This window comes from Vigna angularis, chromosome 8 (assembly GCF_016808095.1).
Source record: "Vigna angularis cultivar LongXiaoDou No.4 chromosome 8, ASM1680809v1, whole genome shotgun sequence".
Lineage (NCBI taxonomy): Eukaryota > Viridiplantae > Streptophyta > Magnoliopsida > Fabales > Fabaceae > Vigna > Vigna angularis.
Window position 1 is genome coordinate 7,571,506 of NC_068977.1, and position 21,243 is coordinate 7,592,748.

The 21,243-nt window shown below is 30.2% G+C and overlaps 2 protein-coding genes across 3 annotated transcripts; one reads left to right on the top strand and one right to left on the bottom strand.

Annotated features, from left to right (window-relative positions):
* The first annotated feature begins 4,100 nt into the window (after positions 1-4,100).
* Positions 4,101-8,042, top strand: LOC108323308 (rhamnogalacturonan I rhamnosyltransferase 1). Its single transcript, XM_017555722.2, has 9 exons — positions 4,101-4,482; positions 4,859-5,259; positions 5,611-5,678; positions 5,770-5,858; positions 5,982-6,147; positions 6,234-6,523; positions 6,613-6,817; positions 6,895-7,052; positions 7,434-8,042. Exons 2-9 carry the CDS (start codon positions 4,938-4,940, stop codon positions 7,678-7,680), a joined length of 1,545 nt encoding a protein of 514 aa, XP_017411211.1. The 5' UTR covers positions 4,101-4,482; positions 4,859-4,937; the 3' UTR covers positions 7,681-8,042.
* A 3,822-nt stretch (positions 8,043-11,864) lies between these two features.
* Positions 11,865-16,446, bottom strand: LOC108323309 (calcium/calmodulin-regulated receptor-like kinase 2). Of its 2 annotated transcripts, XM_017555723.2 has the most exons (8): positions 16,119-16,445; positions 14,859-15,254; positions 14,374-14,527; positions 13,300-13,426; positions 13,051-13,133; positions 12,903-12,974; positions 12,372-12,575; positions 11,865-12,290 (listed from the first exon to the last, which is right to left on the bottom strand). In XM_017555723.2, the coding sequence occupies exons 2-8, from the start codon at positions 15,185-15,187 to the stop codon at positions 11,982-11,984; spliced, it is 1,278 nt and encodes a 425-aa protein (XP_017411212.1). In that variant the 5' UTR covers positions 15,188-15,254; positions 16,119-16,445; the 3' UTR covers positions 11,865-11,981. The 2 variants fall into 2 exon arrangements, with proteins under 2 accessions (XP_017411212.1, XP_017411213.1); XM_017555724.2 differs by lacking the exon at positions 13,051-13,133 and having other exon boundaries at positions 12,903-12,985; positions 16,119-16,446.
* Between the last annotated feature and the right edge of the window lie 4,797 nt (positions 16,447-21,243).

Sequence of the window (21,243 nt, forward strand, 5' to 3'; positions counted from 1 at the left end):
CCCTTGTGCTCTATATCAAATGAACGTAAAAGTATGTTATGTACCATTACTCTTTTCTAAACTCATCATCTTAACCTCATTATGTATGTATACATCTTAACCTCATCATTAATCATACCATTAGTATAACATTGAAACTCTATATCAAATGAATGTAAAAGTATGTCATGGTATAATTACTCTTTTCTAAATTCATCATCTTAACCTCATTGTGTATGTATACATCTTAACCTCATCATTAATCATATCGTTAATATAACATTGAACACATATATAAAAGGCATATAACATAGCATAAAAGTACCATCTTCTAGTACACCATTTTTGACCAACCTCTCTACCTTGCACAAGGTATCAAGCATACTGTTTAGGTGATAATCTTGTTACTTTAGCAAAATCTAAGTAGAAAAAAAAATCTAAAAATCCATAAACATTTTCCATAGAAACTCTTTATAAATAATAAACTTAAACTTTCCCTTTCACAAATCTAGTCAAGTAGAGTTTTTCCTTTATTTGTAAGAGTGTTGCTTTCTCTAAATTTAAAAACTGATAGAGTTTTAATTTATTTGTCTTAGATGAAGTATAAAGAGAATGGTGTAGAGATAGAACATTGTATGAAAATGAACTACCCAACTCTTCTATTTATAAAGCATCTAAATAATAATATAATATCTTTATATTATATTATATATATATTTTTTTCATATTTTACACACCAAACATGTAGGACACATGTACTTTGTCCTTGTCATAATTATGTGCTCATAACCATGTTTGAGCCACAATTCATTCTTTAAGCTTTATGATTAACGATTTTCGTTTTCTTATTTTTACTATATGATTTCAATGCTATACATTTTATTTATTTCTTTAATGTCATTGAACTTTAGATAAAACAAATTCATTTAAGATACTATAAAAACTTATACAATAAGTCAAAAAGTAAAAAAAGAAGAACAAGTAAACAGATATATAAAATATAGAATTAGATTAAAATCAAAATCACGAAACAAATAGAGGATTAACATATTAAACTAAGAATTACAAAGTCACCAAAATTACAATCTAACCAATGAAAAAGTAAAAATATATGTTTTTTTTCATTGTTTTATCTTTATTCCTTTTATTTCTCTAAGAAATTATTTGACCCAAAGTACAGTGGGGTACACATTTTTTAAAACAAAATCAAATCAAACAAATTATTCCAATTAAACCGATATTCCTTTAATCAAACCAATATATATATATATATATATATATATATATATATATATATATATATATATATATATATATATATATATATAGCCTTAAGTACTATTTGGAATTTATCTTGTTTATTTTATTGGCTTGGACTCTTAGTTCTTAGCACATGCAAAATATTTTATTAAAAAAGCTTGAGTATAAAAGCTATTGTTGTTAGGTATTCATGTATTATTTTTCAGTGGGTGATAATTTTTTCTATGAAGTAATCTTCTTGAGAGATAAATAATTATTTTGGGTTGTCTCTTTCCATCATTTTGCCTCATTTAAATAACTTGTTTTCATCTCAATAATTATTCCTTAGATAAGCATTTTGTCGATTTGTCTATAGTTATTATTGGCTGTATGAATCCAATGAGTTTGATTCATCAAATGTTTCTTTTTCTTATTGCTACTTTTTCGAATTCATTCTTATCAAATAACTTCATATGCTAAATAAAACATGTCACATTTAGAGCCACCAACATTCATATTCCTATTATATTCTTTTGAGATGCTATGTGTTACATGAAAATTTAAATTTTAAAATTATTTATATTTAGCTGCAAATTTAGTTCAACAACAAAATCAGTATCTGCCTTTGGCAATTTCTTTTTTCTGAAACATCACCAAAAATCGAGCTTTTATAGCCATCAAATCAATCAACCACCAAACAATGAAAAAAAATAATTAATTCATAGAGATTTATTCTTTAATGTTGATTTAAATGGAGCAACAACAAAAAAGATAACATATTAATAAAAGGACAACACAAATTAAAATAAAATAAACACAAAAACAAAAATGAGAGGGAGAAAATAATAAATAGAGAAAAAGACAAGGATGATCAGTTTCCTTACAAAAATGATTTTGTGAAAAATTTAATGAAAATTCCAAAGTCATCTTTTCTAACAATGTTCTTAAAAAAAAGAAAAAACTAAAAGCAAATATAGAAAACTTTGTTTTAGTATATGCATTTATATAAATATATATTTATTAGAAGTTAAGATACATATCCGTTAGAAACACTATATCTGGTATTTTTATTAATCTTTGAATTGAAAAAATAAATGTATAACTGCATGTTTATCCTAAGGAAAATGTTTCTTGAACAACCATTTTTGACAACATTTAGACACGCGCACACGTGTCAAAATTTGAGTGGTCTAGTTGGAAAAATTAAATGAAAATGGACCACTCAGATTTTGACACGTGTGCGCGTGTCTAAATGTTGTCAAAAATGGTTGTTCAAGTATCATTTTCCTTATCCTAATGAGAGAATTAACGCATGGCAGAGCTTTAAAATGTACTTAATTAATTAGTTTTTACGAGCCGAGTTTTATTTTTCTTCAAATTATAGTTATTAAATTCAGAGAAGTTTTCTTTAATTACGGATTTCGTTTCTATGCATATCTTATACATGATTTTGGAATTTCTAATTTTAATTATTTATATTTTAGTTTTGTAGCTTTTAATTATTCAAGTTACGCCTCTCCACTTGATTAAAAGTTCATAAAATAATTAATAAAATTGTAGCAATAATGTAGTATATTTTTAGTTAAGATAACAATTATAAAGAAAAACATAAATATTTAAATAAAAATAAAGTAAAATCTGTTACGTATTTTTATTATTAATGCCTTGATTAACGTAATTAAATTTAAGTGCGGCACAGCATATTTCTCAAATAGGATATATTCTTAACAGAAAGGAAAATACTTAAGAGATTGTTTTTAACTATATTTTTTAATAACTTTTTATTAAACTTCGTTTGATATACTAGGTTGATACTTTTAGGATGTTTGTTATAAAATATGTTTGTTTTTTTGTTTAAGTAAACTACTAAAATATATTAGGTTGCTCAGTAATATTTTTTAAAATACTTATATAAGTTTTCTCGAAATTAAAGAATAATATGTTATTTTCAACAGAGAAATATTTTTCATCATATTGAATAATTAAAATTATTCATCATATGTAATATATTTTAAGTTCGTATTATCTTTCAATTATATTTTTTTTTCAAAAGTTTAAACTTAAAACTTGGAAAGTTCAAGTTAATTTCATCGGTCAAGTGAGCTTTGTTGTAATAAAAGAACACGATAAAACATATAAAAAGTAAAGAAAAAATGCATGAAGATGAATAGTTTACTGTATTATAATAATTTCACTTTACGAGGATAAAACTGTCCTTCAAAAAATGAAATATTTCTCCTATTTATTTTTCTAAAACTGGTTTTCCATGTACATGTAGTCTGACAAAAAGAATTAACAACAAATTAAAGAATAAAATGAAAATTAAATTTGCTTGTTAAGTAAAAACTCTAGAATAAAAAATGAATAATAATAATAATAATAATAGCAATAATAATAATAATTCAATATATTTTTTATTTTTAAACTGATATAAAATTAAAATTAGTTTTTATTTTAAAATTTGATACATCTTAATATTTAAATTTAAATAGTGAACGGATAATTTTCTTTTAATTTAGTAACATTTTTCTTTCTTATTAAATGATATTTCATATTCATATTTTAGATAAAACTGTTAAAATGACTTAACAATTCAAATTTGAAATTAAAAAATATTTAATATATCACAAAAAAATTTAACAAAATTTAATTGAAACAATTATATTTATTTATTTTAGTCTGAAAATTAAAATGTATAAAACTTTGTAACGGAAATTTAATTTCTAATTTAACATCTAAAATTAAAAACATATTTAATCTTGATAGTAATTATAATAATAATTATTATTATTATAATTGATAGTTAAAAAAAAAATAGAAAAAATGAGAGTGGGGTTTGTTACAGTTAAAAAGGGTCCCATGACACCTCTCTTACTAATGCCACCTTCTCTACCGCCTTAATTATAGCTTTCTTTTTCCCTCATTTTCTTCCTTTTATACCAACTCTTTCTATTTTCCTTCTCCACCTCTCTTCTCCGGCGACTCTCGCCGGAATCTCAACCGGGAACCTGCCAGAAAAATAGTACTTCCCATCTTCCAAAACCACCCTCTCACCATTCTCGTTCCAAGTATCACAAAGCTCACAGCACTCTTGTACACAGTTTTTTTCTTTTGTTTTGTGTTGCTACTCATTCACCCCTGCAATGCATTCGGAACCTGTGAATACTAGACACATTTGAGGGAATTTCAGTTTAAATTCACAAATTTTCTTCTGGGTATTCTCCAGTGTCCATGGCCATAGTTTTCACTTGCATGATCTTGAAGGTAGTGTAGTAGTAATACCAGCTGTCAATGCTGTGTGAAAGTCACAATGCTAACAATCTTTTAATGATATGGATTCTGAAAATTCAATGTGGTTTTATGGTTTCAAGGCGACACTTGCCGATGTGAGTTAATTTGGAGATTTTCCTTGTTTGTGGGGTATGGGGGGTTTATTATTTCCCTTTTGGTTTTTTATGTTAATTACTAGCGTGCGGTCAATGGTTTTCGTTTAATCAGCATTTAATTTTTGGCTGAAAGATCCAAAAACGAACTTCAAGCCTCAAAAACATTGGTTTTGGCCTTGATTGATTGCATTTATTAGCATCACTAAATTCATGATTTTTTTTTCTCTTTCTCATCCTTGTAATTATTTTTTAAGGCCCTAGATTGAAGAGCGAGGAGTTAACCTCACGCCACCGATTGGGGTGTAAGCAGAAAGTGAAGAACATAAAAAGGTAATGATGTTGAGGTGGGCAAGGGTTTCTGATGGAAAGGGTGATCACTGTGACAGTGAGGAGATGGAGATGGGGTTCAATGTTTTGAGTGGTGATGAAATTGTCAAGTCCAAGAGGTTGATTGTGAGACCTAGGATCAAGGTGTGGATGGCCCGTGCCATCACTACAGTGATACTTTGGACTTGTGTGGTTCAGCTGATGGCAATTGGGGAGTTGTGGGGACCAAGGTTGTTGAAGGGCATGCCTCATTGTTTCAGCCACCAAGATGAATCTCCAGCAATTGCAAAGGCTTTTGTTCCGGCCAAGGTTGTCTTTCCACCAAAAAGTAAGTGCTTGTTTCGTCACATAAATTGATCTTTAAGGTTTTAGCTTGGGGTTGGGATCTCAGTTTCGCAGTTGTTATTGCCGGAAAATGTAATATACAAGGCCGTTGCGACTGCATTTTGATGACGGTGAGGTCGCAGACACCCCAAAAATTTTAATCGGGAAGTCAAAATTGCGGCTGCGAACTGTTTTTCAAAATATCATGTTAAGGATTTCTTTAAGAATAGGAAATTCCTTATTAGATGGTCTGTGTTTTTTGTTCAAAGAATGGTGACTTTCTTAGGCTTTGTATATATGTATCTGCTAAATAATTGTATGACTGGTTATGACTCCGATGATTCTCTTTTATCAGGGGTTCATAAGAATAATGGTTATCTTATGGTTTCGTGCAATGGAGGACTCAATCAAATGCGAGCAGCTGTGAGTGCCAATGCTTTATTACATTCACTGCAGGCATCAACTTGCAAATTCTTATTCTGTCTTTCTCATAATTTTGTTTGTTCTTTTACAGATATGTGACATGGTTGCTATTGCAAGACACTTAAATGTTACTCTCATAGTTCCGGAGCTAGATAAAACATCTTTCTGGGCTGACCCAAGGTTTTTTTACATTTCCTATTGCTACAGTCATGATTTTAGTTCAGGAAGTGTTTATTTCCATGGTTGTCATCTTGATTACTTAATTGAAATGTTGTCCTGATTTCTGTTCCCTTGATGTGGCAGTGAGTTCCAAGACATATTTGATGTGGATAATTTCATTGGATCCTTAAGAGATGAGGTTAGAATATTAAAGCAACTACCACCTGGGCTCAAGAGAAGAGTTCAACAAGGATTATTCTACTCATTGCCGCCAGTTAGCTGGTCGAATATATCATACTATGAAAAGCAGGTATTTACTTAGTTAACATGACTGCTTTTCTTTATCAGATTTTTGGTTACTTGAATTCAGCTGACTTTCCTACTTACTTATCGCAGATCCTTCCTCTGTTACTGAAACACAAGGTTGTGCACCTAAACAGAACTGATGCTCGACTTGCCAATAATGGACTACCTTTGGAGATTCAAAGGCTGCGATGTCGTGTAAATTTTAATGCTTTGAGGTTTACTTCCCAGATAGAGGAACTTGGTAGGAAGATAGTCAAAATTTTGAGGCAGAAGGGACCCTTCCTTGTGCTTCATCTTAGATATGAGATGGACATGTTGGCCTTCTCTGGCTGTACTCACGGATGCGACACCAGGGAGGTGGAGGAACTCACAAGAATGAGGTATGTCAAATCTTGAACTAATGTGTTTATGTCACAGTAAAATTTTTCTTCTCAATTTGAATATAATCTTAGAAAATTGCATTTTTCAGATATGCTTATCCCTGGTGGAAGGAGAAAGTTATTAATTCTGATCTTAAGAGACAAGATGGTCTATGCCCTTTGACACCCGAGGAGACTACACTGGTATTGACAGCTCTAGGCATAGACCAAAGCATTCAGATTTACATTGCTGCTGGAGAAATATATGGTGGAGGGAGAAGGATGGCAAGTTTACAAGCAGCTTTTCCAAATGTGGTCAGTAGAAAGAAACAAAATCATATTTCTATGTTTATATGTTGTTTTGTAACCTTTGTGTGCTTTAACTGCAACAGGTGAGGAAAGAAACTCTGCTAGAACCTTCAGATTTGATGTATTTTCAAAACCACTCATCACAAATGGCTGCACTGGATTACCTTGTGTCTCTAGAGAGTGATATATTCATTCCAACCTATGATGGGAACATGGCTAAGGTTGTGGAAGGACACAGGAGGTATTACATACTATAATACCAGATGTTTTACCATCAGTCATCTTCTGTGATCTCATCTATGGTTAAATGTGTTGATTTCATTCAGTATATAATGAAATCTATGGTGGCTTTTCCCCCCTTTTGTCAAATGATATCCATATAATATAGGGAAATTCATGCTTGATTGAACAACTTAACAGGCATTACAATCTTACTTGCAGATTATTATTTTTGTTCATGCTACATTATCTGAGCCATTGAGTGCACTTGCAAACCAAGTCTTTTTCTTCATCTAGGTTTTGTTATTGGTGGCAAAATTATTGTATTGAGATTGCTTGATACCATGTGCTCTGATACTGACATTATTCTCCTTTTACTAATTTAATGCTTCTTTCTCTTCAGATTTTTAGGCTTCAAAAGGACTATATTACTTGATAGAAAGCATTTGGTGCAACTCATAGATCAATACACCAATGGATCACTATGCTGGGATGAGTTTTCCGTTATGGTGAAGAAAACTCATGCCAATAGGATGGGAAACCCCAAAAGAAGAGTTATCATCTCAGACAGACCCAAAGAAGAAGACTACTTTTATTCCAATCCACAGGAGTGTTTCCAATTCCAAGATGGAGCATTGAGCAGCACATGATCCTATCTCATCTAACACGTGCCTCCTCTAAACAGTTTCTTCCATCAGAAGGCGATGCTAATTGGTATTTATTTCAGGGGAGGACTCTGATTCTGTACATGAATTAGGATCTGAAACTGGAATGATTTTGACAAAAATGGAAAAAATTTTACTTTTTGAGGAACAGGGTCTTGTGTAAAGCAACATCAAAGAGCAGTTATATCTTCTATACTGTAAAGAAGAGCAAAAGATATGTAGAGTACTTTTACTACTATTAACTTTTGTCTTTTTCTAATTTCATAGATGGTTCTTCACCAAAAACTGATGGTTGAGCGTTGAAATAAATAGAAGATGTGAAAGAACAACGCTGAAGTCTCTTCGAACCTTCTTGTCTACTAAGATATTGTATTTGCTTTTTTGTGCATATGATAATTGTCTGTGATTATGTTTGTGGACCAACGTAAGATTAAGTGGCAAGACTCTAAGATGGGGTGGTAAGACTCAAAAATAGTTGGTTGAAGGTTATTGGTGGGCCAAGAATGATGATTAGCATTACAATATACATTTGTATCATTTTAGGAATAACAGCTACTTTTGTGGTTTAGGCAGGACTAGAACAACCAACTTCAAGCACTTCTCAGTGGACACTCATGCTGGAGGACTGCACTATATTTCATATGCTCTTTTCAAACTTAGCAACTCACTTTATGCTTAACAAATTAAAAGATTTTATTTTAAAATCAATTAACATTAGATGAAATCATGAAAGTTTGAAGTTATTAGGAATCCAAGTTTCAATTTTTACATTGTATATTTTTTAGAAATGAGAAAGTTGAATAAAATATAGAATAGATTCTGAAATATCAGCATAGTTGAAATGTTAAAAGTTCACAGGGAAATCTACCATAAACTTTATGAAAATACAATATAAGAAAAACCATGAACTTTATGAAAATATGATATAAGAAAAAAAATCGTAAATATTATATAAAGGTTTTGAATTGACCGAAATATAAGAAAAAATAACCTTAAATTGTATTGTCTAAAGGTTTTGAATTAAAAAAATATATTAATCTCTTATATAAATCTATTAACAACTCATTAATGTCAAAGGTTGACTAAAGTTTTAGTTAAAGTAACGTACAATAGACTTAAAATAAAGTTAATTCAGTTATTAATTAAGCAGTATAAATATATTATTTATAAAAAGTGAAAACTGCATTTAGAGTTATTGTGAAGCATGTAATGTTGGAAGAGAGAGTCAAGAGAAGATAGTTAAATAAATATTTAATGTAAGAGTTTTAAGTAATTTGGGTAATCAATTTTAAGGTATATATTAGGATGCTTTTTCTTAAACAATTAATTTTCTAACTTTTTCTTTGTTTTACATTAAATTTATTTCTCCTTCTTACACAATTCTTTCAAAGTTTTATATCTCATCTATGAAATTATCAATCACCCCAATAATCATCATGTCTTAACTATTGATGGACATAATAGACCTCATCCAAAGTTTATGTTATACCTACCAATAAGAGCATTTCATATTAATAGACAATATCATAGTTATCTTCAATCACATCTTTTGACACATATTTAGGAATATTTTGGATAGGATAAGCAATAAATTTAATTTGTTAATCTTTATCATCTAGTTCTATAATTTTTAATTATTAATGACATCTTTTAATTTGAAAAGGTGAAATTAATTTGTAAGTTTGAAGTACCATTTAAAATAAAATAAATGATTATATTTTTCTTCTAAACCTTAAATCAAACTAATGAAAATTATTTATTTCTTATTTCTTATTTTGTTAACCACTTAATGTTTTATAAATAACATAATTATATTGTAGTAAACAAATTCTTAAAATGCAAGTTCAAGGAACCCATTTAGTTGTTTTCTTTTTAAGGTGTTGGATTGAAAAGATGAAATAGTTGTAAAGTTCTTAAGTAAAAGCAACTGATGCTGGGTTGTGAATGATCTTAGTTAACTTAATAACAAGAAAAATTCAAAACCTTTAGTATTGGTTGTTTCCATTTTCGTTTTAAGTGTTGGTTGACTTTAGACCTCGCGTGTTCATATATTTATTCTGTGGCTGCAATTTTATATTATAATTATCTGAAATCTGAAGTGGGATTTTACCCAATTATAACACCCAATGGATTGCTTTATGCTTACACTTTAAGGCTAATTCCTTCTATTTTATTAAATTAATAATCATATATATATATATATATATATAGTTTGTTTAATCCAACAAAGATGTCACATTACAAAGCATGTTTAATTTTTGAGGTTGTAGATTTACTTTAGAGGGTGGTGGTTGTATTTATTTATAAGATAAGTGTGATATAGTAATGTGGTCCAGCACAGTGTCTGTGTGGGAAAAGTAAGAAGAATTGGCTGTATTGGAACATGTCCAACACACACAGACAGCAAGATGTCGTTTAAGATAAAGGAAGCAGCTGAGTTCAAAAGGAACATCGCTACTATTGTTTGGTGTTTCTCGTTATATATTTGGAGCTATTCTCTGACAAATCTCAATTCTGCATGCAAATGCTTATTATTTCATTTTCAGTACTTTTGTATTGCTTAGGAGTGAGAATAACAACATTTTCAATATATTTTCCTCTTTTAATTTTCTGATATATCTTATAAATATGAAGTTTTAATAGAGTTTTGAATTCTAAAGTGGAAAAAAACATCTCATACAATTCTTAACTAACATATCTGAAGTACGAATCATCATCAAGACCATTTTATAAACAATCAATATATAACTTGTTCAAAATCTAAGTTCTATATTAAGTAAAAATGAAAAAATTAACCATCATATAATGATAAAGATTTATAAATTTATTGTTTTTTTTATTTTAAATTGAGTGTGGTTTTAATATCTTATTTTTGGATTAGACTCGTGCTTGAATAGCTATCATGTGAGTTAGATTTATGTTTTTTTTGAAATGTGAAAGATTATCTCTCAACTATAAGCCAAACTCTCATGCATTAACATTAAACATTAAAATATCAATAACCCATGTAATAAAAGTTGCCTGTTTTCCAATACTTTTGCGAAAAGTGTTTAAACTTTATTCGAACTCCTTTTAAATTAACTTGTTATTTAATGCATTCTTTTTTAATAATTAATAATGAATTTAGCTTAATGATAGTTTTTATTTGATGTTGGTGATTTAATATATTTTTATTGGTTTCATATGCAAGATAAATTTTTGTAATTGACATCAATTATCATGTAGTAATGTATCAAGTCAATCAAATTGTGATGTTTAGTCTTAATAGTCACACTTAATTATTAGTTTTCACTTTTGGCTTAATCACTTAATCTAATCATTAGTATCAGAATCAAGATTACAAATTCAATTTTAAGCATAACAATTGTTAAAGCAGAATTTGTTTTAAATGACATTAATTGGCGTATAACAAAAATCATATAAGTCAAGTCACACTCAAATCACATCATTTAGATTACTATACTAGTAATAATTTTTAACATAGTGACAAACATTCAGATAACATTAAAGATTAAAAAACATTATGAAAATTTATTTCTAAGATTAAATCTAATAGATTCACTCAATATCTTAGTATTTGAAATAACTCAATATCTTAGTGTTTAGAATAATTTTTAATATGTCGATTGCTTATGTCATATGGCTTCGTGGAAGAATATTTATCTTGAGGAATCAATATTTCCTTATAAACATATAATTGCTATAAGAAAACTTTAGCTTCATATATAAATAAACCCACAATCAAACAAAATTAAGTTATTTCAATCTCATATTTGCTAATCATTCAGTTAGTCTTATTTATTTTTATTTTCTGCAAACATTGTTTATAAACATATCAAAATACACATAGCTTTTAAATTAAGAATTTACAATTAATAGAAACTTACAAGAATTTCATGGGATACACTAAACTTTGATACCTATGATATTTTCCTTATTCGATTTGGCATAGTTTTTCTAAGAACTGAAATGTTTAAACTTATAACTTAAATGTTAACTTAAAACGTGTTGAAGACGTAAAAATAATTCAATATAATTAGATAAAAAAACTATGTTATTTTTTTTAGAAACTAACATATATCAAAATTTGAAATAAAAACGAATTTCAATTTTATATTCATAGAAACTTAAAATATATTTAACTCTTAAAAATTTACAACACTGGAACATTGATTTCAACATTTTGTAGTAGAAGTTGTTTCATTAGATTAGCAGAAAAATTTCTCGGTCCCATGGTAGCAACGGACCAAAGTGATTCTTTGAAGTGACCCAATATACAAGTATGTTCATAGAGTTTCTGTTAGGCTAATGGTTGACATCCTGCTAAGTTCAACCTGTCGATCTTCTAATCGACTCACAGCTCGAGAAAAGTTGTTGCTTGCAAATGACAAGTTATCTTCTGTCAGACGGCGCTGACGCCGTTGCTTTATTCTTGATATGAACTGAGAAACCTCACCTATGGAGGGACGTTTCTTAGGTGATTTGTGCAGGCATTTGTGTCCAATCTTAGCAAGTTGCCTCACTTCTTCAAGATTGCATTTTCCCACTAGTTTCTTGTCAAGTATCTCATCTATACCATCATGATCCATTGCAGCCTTGCAAGATAAACAAGAAAATGAGACAGAAATTTTGAAGTCTAAGAAGAAGAAGATCTTTTTCAAAGAAAATTAACTTACAAGGTTGACATACTCCATCAAATTTTGATGAGGGTGGATGGCAGTGATGAGCTCAAAAACTATGATACCAAAACTGTATATGTCACTCTGAGTTGTTAACTTGCTTGTGGAAATGTATGCAGGATCCATGTAGCCATATGTACCTTTCAGACCAGAATTCCTGCCATCAAAGATCTCTTCTTTTGAGAGTCCAAAATCAGCAACCTGCACAGTACAATTTTCAGCATAATTTATTTATATTTGGATAGAATATTATCAATGCCATAAATGTCAAATTTAACTGTTATATTATCTGTTATGATATATATACACACAAGCTTTTGAAATGCCACCTAAGCTCCTTGAATTTCTATCATTTAGCCACCATATAAGCACTTCTCTCTGATTTTGTAGTCATGCACTAATTTCTTTTTTATCAACAATAACAACATAACCAAGGAAGGATATCACTGTTTGATTCTATATCTTATGAAAACTTAGAAAAATGAAAGGGAATTTGACTATTAAAAAGAGCATATACAACAATATTACCTTAGCTCTCATTGAGTGATCTAGCAATATGTTGGCAGACTTTAAATCGCGATGTATGACAGGTGGAATTGCCTGTTCCATGCCTATTCATATTCAGCAACACATTTTCACATACATAAGGAAAAAATACATCAATGAAAATACATACTCCTTCATGAAGGTATTCTATTCCATGTGAAATATCAAGAACAATTTGCAGCCTTTCATCCCAACTCAATCCCTTTTCTTCACCTAGAAACATTTGCAGACTATTCTCAATTGAGACAACTTAGTTTGTCATGTGACAACTAAAATAATGCAAAAGAAGTAAGACACGTAATTATATACATACTCGATAAACAACATTCATTTAAAAATTTAAATAAAAACAGATGAAGAACAAAGACCTTCTTCTTACCATATATAAGATTTGCTAAACTTCCATTACTCATATACTGATAAACCAGTATGCGTTGCCCTTTATCTACACAATATCCAACCAAATTCACAAGATTTCGGTGATGCAGTCTTCCTAGCAGAAATACCTGAAGCAATACGTTAAATATTATACTTCAACAAACTTAACTGATGGATGATGTTATAATATATCAGTTTATCCTGAATTGCTCAAATTAGAACCAATATCATGAATTATATATAGGATATAAACTTGCAGAAGTGATCTTCCCTATCCATTTTAAATTGTGATATATTCAGTCTTGAAAATTGAACAACCACTGCAGGCTTTCATTTCCAATGATGATAACCACACTACAAAAACCAAAATAACAATTCTAAATTTTAAAGTCATTCATGTGGTAATATTCCAACAGAATTTGATGAAACGGGAATACAATTGTATGGGTTTGAATTGTGTGCTAAGTTTTCTAGTGCTTAAAAAACATTTATAAAAAAAAATTTCAAATTTTAGAGTAAAAGTGGGAGAAGATAAAACGATGCCAAGAAGAATGCAACAGAAAACTTAAAGTAGAAATCCAAAACAACTCCGAAGAGACGTTCAGATCTTCTTTCAATTATGAAAGATGTGTAAGTTTGAAAACAGTTTTCAAAATTTAACCTTATCAAACAAGTTTTACTGTTTCATCTTTTTGTTTTTAAGTACAGAAATGTTTGAGGAAGAGAATCACTACATTTTCTGCAGATATACTGATTTTCTGAATTAAATAAACTCTTTAATATGAGGGGTAATTGAAGCAAAAGCAAAAGCAAGGACAATCACCACCAGCTAGATTATTAATCACTTCAATACAAGTCAAATAAATAAGTATAAAATCATCTATGAACTTAGCAACGGTTTAATACCTTCAAACTTTAATGTGTTTATGAGCGTCTGAATCGAAGGAAAGAAAAACAAATGGCTCAGGAGAAAACGTATAAGATAATTATGTAACCTTTTTCTAGTACTATACAGATCATAAAGATTCAAAAAATACAAAATTCTGCACCCCACAAACCAAGTAACAAAATATACCTCTGTATGGAATTCTTTCTCCCCTTGTTTAGAATTGGGTGCAAGCACCTTCACTGCTACAACCTCCCCTGTAGGCATTGTCGCTTTATAAACTGTCCCAAATGATCCTTGTCCCAAGGTTGTTGTGAAATTTTGTGTGGACTTTTGAATTTCTCTGCATCATGTAAAGTGTAAGGTTCATATCATTACAATATTAATTAATATCCCTCTAATAGTATTTTTATCAGTAATTACTTTACATCTCAATTTCCATTCTTTCTCCTTTTTCTTTGTTTTCTGAACTAAGGTAAAACTTGCAAGGCAGTTCATGAAGAAAATTCCGGATAAAAAGATATATAAACTTCAGGATGCAACAAATCAAATACTGAACACATTTTGATATCTATAGTTATATGTTTCAAATTTAATAGTAGTTATCCATATACAGAACAATTAGATAAAAAAAAAAAGACTTAACTTCATGCTTAAGAGAGAAATGTGCATACTTGTATGAATACTTTAGAATGCCTGATGCCGAAGCAAACCGATCTTTGTTTTGATGACTCCACCAATTGAAATGGGAGCTTTTCTTGATATTTTCTGACCTTGATGTGGCTATGGAACTATTGAGTGATGCACTAAAGTCGGTACTTGTTCCCAACCCATTTGTTCGTATTGGAAGAGTTGTGACACTAGACTCATTTGCAGATAGTCTACGATGAGCAGAACGTTTCTTGCACCACCTTATGCCGAAAAATATGAGGCAAGATATCAGAATTCCAAGTGCCAAACCAGCAGAAACACCAATGATAACTAAATCAGTTTGGCGAACCATTCTTTGATCTCTCTTGATACTCAAACAATGAAATCATTTTGCAGAAGACTGGTACTGCAGAGGCCCACTGTCACAGAGTTGGCACAATTTTATGTTAATTCAATGCTCCATCCAAATCTATATGACATCAATTGATCCCCAAGATAGTAACATCCAAATTTTCTTCTATATTATTGCCCCTTTTGACAATAGAGGAGATAAAAGATTATCTAAACCAATGACTCAAATGCAAACTTTCGGCTGTTAAACTCATGTACCCAAAATTTATTAAACAAATGCAGAAAAAGCTAAAAATTGACTGTCAGTAAAACATTCAATACCATTATCAATGGTGAAACACCAAAAAGTGTGTCTTAACTAAAGAGTGTAACACGGATACCTTAATTCTGACATCAATGCCTAAATGGATATCTGAAGTACCTTATTTAGAAGAAACACATCTTTTCATTTTTCATCTTTCTAAAAGAGCCTTGGGAAGAAAAACAAAGCAATTTTTTTCCCTAAAATACTACAACAAACAGAAAGACAAGCTAATTATCTTTTACAGTGGATGACTATAAGGCAAAACCATAAAGAACTGAGTCATATTACAAGTTTCACTGAAGATTAGATCACACATCTGAAAAATGAATAGAAACATACAACAAAAATAAACCCTATTCTTCCATTAGGAGATTGTGTGCTATCCACAAACTCATCGACATCACACAATGGTTCATCCACTATGCACAGTCTATCAAACATGAGCATATGAAAAAAGGATTCCCACTTCTCCCCGCCCTCTGCGAACGGTGAAAGCCTAAACAAGAAAGAACCCACGAACCAGTAACAAAACTCTCCCCCAAAACAAACCCACCAAACAAAATCCCGAAAGTTAAAAACTTCATCAGAGACCTTCACTGAACGTGTAAGAAAAAGCAAACCCACATACCTAATCAACAGAATAACAACACCATGATGGAAAAAGCACATTATTTTGATCTGGGGTGTGCGAAGTGCGAACCATGGTTCTGAAATCAACCCCCTTTTGGGTATATGAGCCTGTTGTTGACCTTGGAGTCCAGAGTCAATGGTATGCGTGGAAGAAACAAAGACCAAGTTGATGAAAGAAACTGCTTTTTTGTTTGTGATGAGAGTGAAAGAGTGAAAGGGCAACTGATAGAGGTGTTTCTGTTGGATTGGAAAATGGTAGTGCGTGAGGATAAAAAAGAGGGGTGTGGAGTGGGTGAGGGCGTTAAGTGCAGTTTAATTGAAGTGAGAGTGGGTTTTAAGGTTTTAAAAACTTGGGAAAATGGGTACAGGTTTCAGGATGTTTGTTTCTTTGTTCGTTTGTTGTGTTATGATTCTTCTGCTGTTTTTATATTTTACTTTGCTTTTTTATGAAAAAAAAAACATTGTAGAGACACCTCGTAGTAGTTACTAACATTTAAAAGAGGAAAAAAAATAGATAAAACTAAAGAATTAATGTTGTAGGAGAAAAGAAATAAAAGAATATTTAATAATCTACCTTAATTAAGAAACACTTTAATTTTATTTAAAGAAAAAAAATTGTTAAAAGTGTCTTCTCTCGTGCTTTTATGAAAACTAATCTGGTATCGATGTTTAATAATTACTTTATAAAAATATTAAAGAAACATGGTTAAATATTCCTTGATGATTTATTCCTATATCACTTTCCCAAAAATTTTAAAACAATAAAAAAAAGTAAGTTTTTTAAGTATTTTTTTGAATAACTTTTAATAACTTACAGAATTTTTTGAAGTGTTGCTTCACGTAAAGCTTTATCTTCTGACATTTTATATTTATATTTCTAGCTTTCAATAAATGTTTAGTAATTTTTCCTTTTAAGATATAATATGAGATTAATGTGAAAGTTATGTTAACCAAAGCTAAAAGTTGTGATTAAAAATTAAACGAGATCCTGTAATAAACTAAACTAAATTTAATAGAAAATTATTTTTTATACATGAAAAATAGTTTTAAATTTATAAAATTTTAATCACGTAAATAAGCTTCTTTTTTATATCTTACAATTATTAAGTATTTTAAAAAATAATTTTATCAAATACTTACAACTCAGTAAATAATCTAAGTATTTTTCTACTTTAAGCAATTAACGTTTAACTAATTTTTCAACTTTCAACCAACAGTTGAACTTGCAAGTATCATTCTCAATCATAATTTATAAATCATCTTAACTTAATTACATTCTTAGAAATATATAGAAATAAGGAATAGTTTGTATATGTAAAGTATTTTTCAAGTGTTCAAGAAAATCTCTTAATCCTAAAATGATGGTTGAGTCTAAAATGACAAAGACAATGCCTCTAACTAGATAAATAAATGTATATCTTCTATAAGTACTTTTTTATATGTATATTCAAAGTTTTGGCTATCTTAATCATTGTTCTAAAAATCCATTAATAAAAGAATCTGTGATTTTTTAACAATAAGTTAAAGATTTGATTTGAATAAAAGTACAAAGCCGGTAAATGTAGTTCATTTATATTGTATTATTGCATATGTCTCTTTCTGTATTAGTGTTGTGTGGTAGTGTGACTCATTTCCCTCAAACCTACATTTATATTTCTGCCTCTGAATGCCTGCATATACTTTAGTCTTCAATTTAACAAGGTGGCTAACTTTTAACTTATTCATCATTTGGTATGTATATATTATGAGTGTTTCATCAAATGTAATGAGAAAAAATTTGAAGAGAAATTTTATTTAAAATGTGAGAACTAAGTTATTTTATAGAAATAAAATATGTTTGAGTATAAAAGTAAAATACAAACAACAAAAAATTATAACAAAAATTAAAAAAAGATATCAAAGATATTTCTATTATATATAATATTTATATATTGTGAACATGGTTTGAGTTTATGTTATTTTAAAGGTTAGTATTTGGGTTATGAAAGTGGATAATTGACTTGAAATAAGAACTCAAGATCTTCTAGTGCACTCAAAAGAATATAGCACTTTATTATGAGTAAAGTTAAGAAAAAGTTGATACTAGCACGTAACTTTTCAATGTACACTTGTAAGTTTTTCTCTTTTTATCTTCTTTTCAAATGCTTGATTGCAATATCTCGTGATCTAAAAAATCAACGAGGATTAGGGAGTGTTCCTAACCATATGTTTTCTAAAATGGAATGAAATAAGAAAAATGAATTGTTTTGCTTTTCTTTCTAAAATATTATCATAAGTTTTTAAAAAGAATACGTAATTTAAACGAAGAAAAATAAATTAAAGTTATATTTTTATCGTTTATATAATTTTTTTCATTATCTAAATTTTTTCACTTATCATCTAGATAACATTTCTTATTCATCATCAATTATCATATAGTTTTTTAATGTAATTTTACCATATTTAAATATGTTATTTATTTCTTTTGTCCCTCGTAGTATAATTTACTTAAGTTGAATATCCATTTTGATTTAAAAATATTAAAATATAAAATTGTAACATCCCAAAAATATAGTAGAGTTAATATATGAAAGAGTCATCATAGATCTAATATGATAGAACAGTTTTTAACTAGAGTATAAAGTATAAACTTTACAGTTATCCAAAAACAACTATAGAATTTAAACTTTAGATACAACCCATTCAAACAAAATTAATCACAAGTCTACCTAAAGAGGTCTACTCCACGGATCCCCACCATCAAGCGCCTACTCCAGAGAAACCCCATCTTCCTATGCTCACACCCATAGGATGATCATTGCAAAGAAAAGAATTCAGCCACGTACAAAATAAATTCACAAACAAAAGAAGAAGGGTAAGCAAGATTACAACAATTTATGATATATCAATATATTAACACAATGGTAACAGTCACACAACAACAAATAACACATTAAACCAACCAATCACTTGTTATGCATGATGACCATTTTCACTTGACCATCTAGATTAGTATGAATATGTAGTTATAGCAGTTCATGCACTTATTGTGGTGAAACAGTTGGCCCACCCTAAGCTACCACACAAGGTTAGTCTGCTATCACTCACCTTAGACCAAGGTAAAGCCCCTAGAGTAGGACCTCCTGCTATTCTCACGACATATCTCACCCTTCTCTACTTCACAATAGGTGACCATTAGAATGTCAGGATGAACTTCAAGACTGAGCTTCCCATATTCATACTTACAACCTTTGAAACCACCACTAAGAAATTCCTCCCTTCGAATTCTCGTCCACACCATTTGAAACCATGATTGAAAATATATACTCTTACTTTGATACTCATATAACTCATACACGATCATACATCATCCACAATTGAATCAATAATATCTCAAACCAATCAAAACAAAGAATAAAAGAGTACATCACAACCTGGACTAGTCGCTCAGCGAACCCCTCGCTAAGCGACCTCGGAGTTATTTTGCATAGTGACCAAACTTGTCATGCGAATACACAAGTAGTACCTCTAGACCCCCAAACCACTCGCTCAACGACCCAGCTCGCTGAGCGAATAAAACTCGCAATGCTCACAAACCTCAACCTTTCGCTCAACGACTCTACTCGTTGTGGAAATCTCCCAAACAGTGGTCCATACCCTTCAAGAACTCGCTCAACAACACATCTCGTTAGGCGAATAAAACTCTCAATGGTCTCAGACTTTAACCTCTCGCTTAGCAACACAACTCGCTAGGTGAATCCCCCAAACAGTGGTCTAGACCCACCAAGCACTCGCTCAATGACACAACTCGCTAGGCGATTGTCCAGACAATGTGCCCAACTTTTTAGCCACTCACTAACCGACTCCACTCGCTCAGCGAGTCTGCATAATTTTGCAGTACCAAACTATAGAATTATGAACGTACACCAAAATTTCCAATTTGAAATATTTTCCCCAACTTCTAATCCTCCTAGATTGTGTTATGGACTTAATTAGACTTAGACAAGTGTTTCTAAACCTTACTAACATCATTATAAAGTGTTTCCTAACCACATTCCACTTCAAAATCTAAAAAACCTCAACTTATGAACCTAATTTGCATTCTACCACTTTTGGCATAGTTTTAAGCAACTAAGGGACTCTAACAAGTTCCATTTGACTTACCAAAGCTATCACAACAGTCCAATTGAGCACCTAACTCCTAAATCAAGTTTTCACTACCCTACTTCCTCTAAACTAGCTCTAAACCAAGACCGTTTTGCATCTCCTCATAACCAACTAGTACTAACACAGAGTTCTAGCACTTTATACATCCAAATACAGTCCAAACATCATTCAATACATTTCACAATAACAGTTTACCAATTCACACTCAAAAACAGTCAAATTACACTATAGCCATCTACTTTAAAACCTCATTTCAACTCACACAATTCAAGAATCATATCCCTTACAACCATACCCAAACAATAACAAAAATTAAAGACATTTCTAGCTTTACTTATCTCAACTCAACAGCTCAAGATCTCTAAACACTCCACCGATTGCTTGTGACGCAAGGAACTTTTAGAAAACCTACAAATTATCGATTAGCGATTGGAGACCAACCTTAGAACCACAAATGAACTAAGATTCAAGAAAGATGGACTCTTGATTCATGCAAAACAGAACCATTTTGCACAATCAAGAACCCTAAATACCAAGAAAAAGGGTTTACCACTTACCCGCTCGATTCAACCAATTGCTTGGTCAAATTGGTAACCCTTGACGCAAGGATCTAGACACCTCCTGATCGTCGAACAAATGACCTAAGAGTAAGAAAGGTTAAGAGAGAAGTGAGAGAAAACAAAGAGATAATATTTTACAAAGATAAAAAGTATTTTAAATGATGAACCGAGCTTTAGAAAATTTTATTTATATTATAAGATTATTTTATAATAAAATATTCAGTCTCATTATTTTAATACACTTATCTACTCGTATATTTTCTAGTTTCTTACAAAAACAAGTTCATACATGTAATATTTGTATATTAGATTACTCCAGTAACATTTGTATATTAAATTAGTTTACGCAAGTAACATTTGTATATTAGATTAGTCTTTAGATAGATGAATAGACGTTAACTAACACTATTAATATTA

Bases quoted from the DNA above. Each gene is read 5' to 3' on its own strand.
- LOC108323308 (XM_017555722.2), top strand. From the start codon at position 4,938: ATGATGTTGAGGTGGGCAAGGGTTTCTGATGGAAAGGGTGATCACTGT. The intron at 6,148-6,233 runs GTATTTACTTAG...TACTTATCGCAG, and splicing joins TATCATACTATGAAAAGCAG to ATCCTTCCTCTGTTACTGAA. The intron at 6,818-6,894 runs GTCAGTAGAAAG...TAACTGCAACAG, and splicing joins AAGCAGCTTTTCCAAATGTG to GTGAGGAAAGAAACTCTGCT.
- LOC108323309 (XM_017555723.2), bottom strand. From the start codon at position 15,187: ATGGTTCGCCAAACTGATTTAGTTATCATTGGTGTTTCTGCTGGTTTG. The intron at 13,134-13,299 runs GTAAGAAGAAGG...AAATGTTTCTAG, and splicing joins TTTAGCAAATCTTATATATG to GTGAAGAAAAGGGATTGAGT. The intron at 12,975-13,050 runs GTATGTATTTTC...GGCATGGAACAG, and splicing joins TAGAATACCTTCATGAAGGA to GCAATTCCACCTGTCATACA.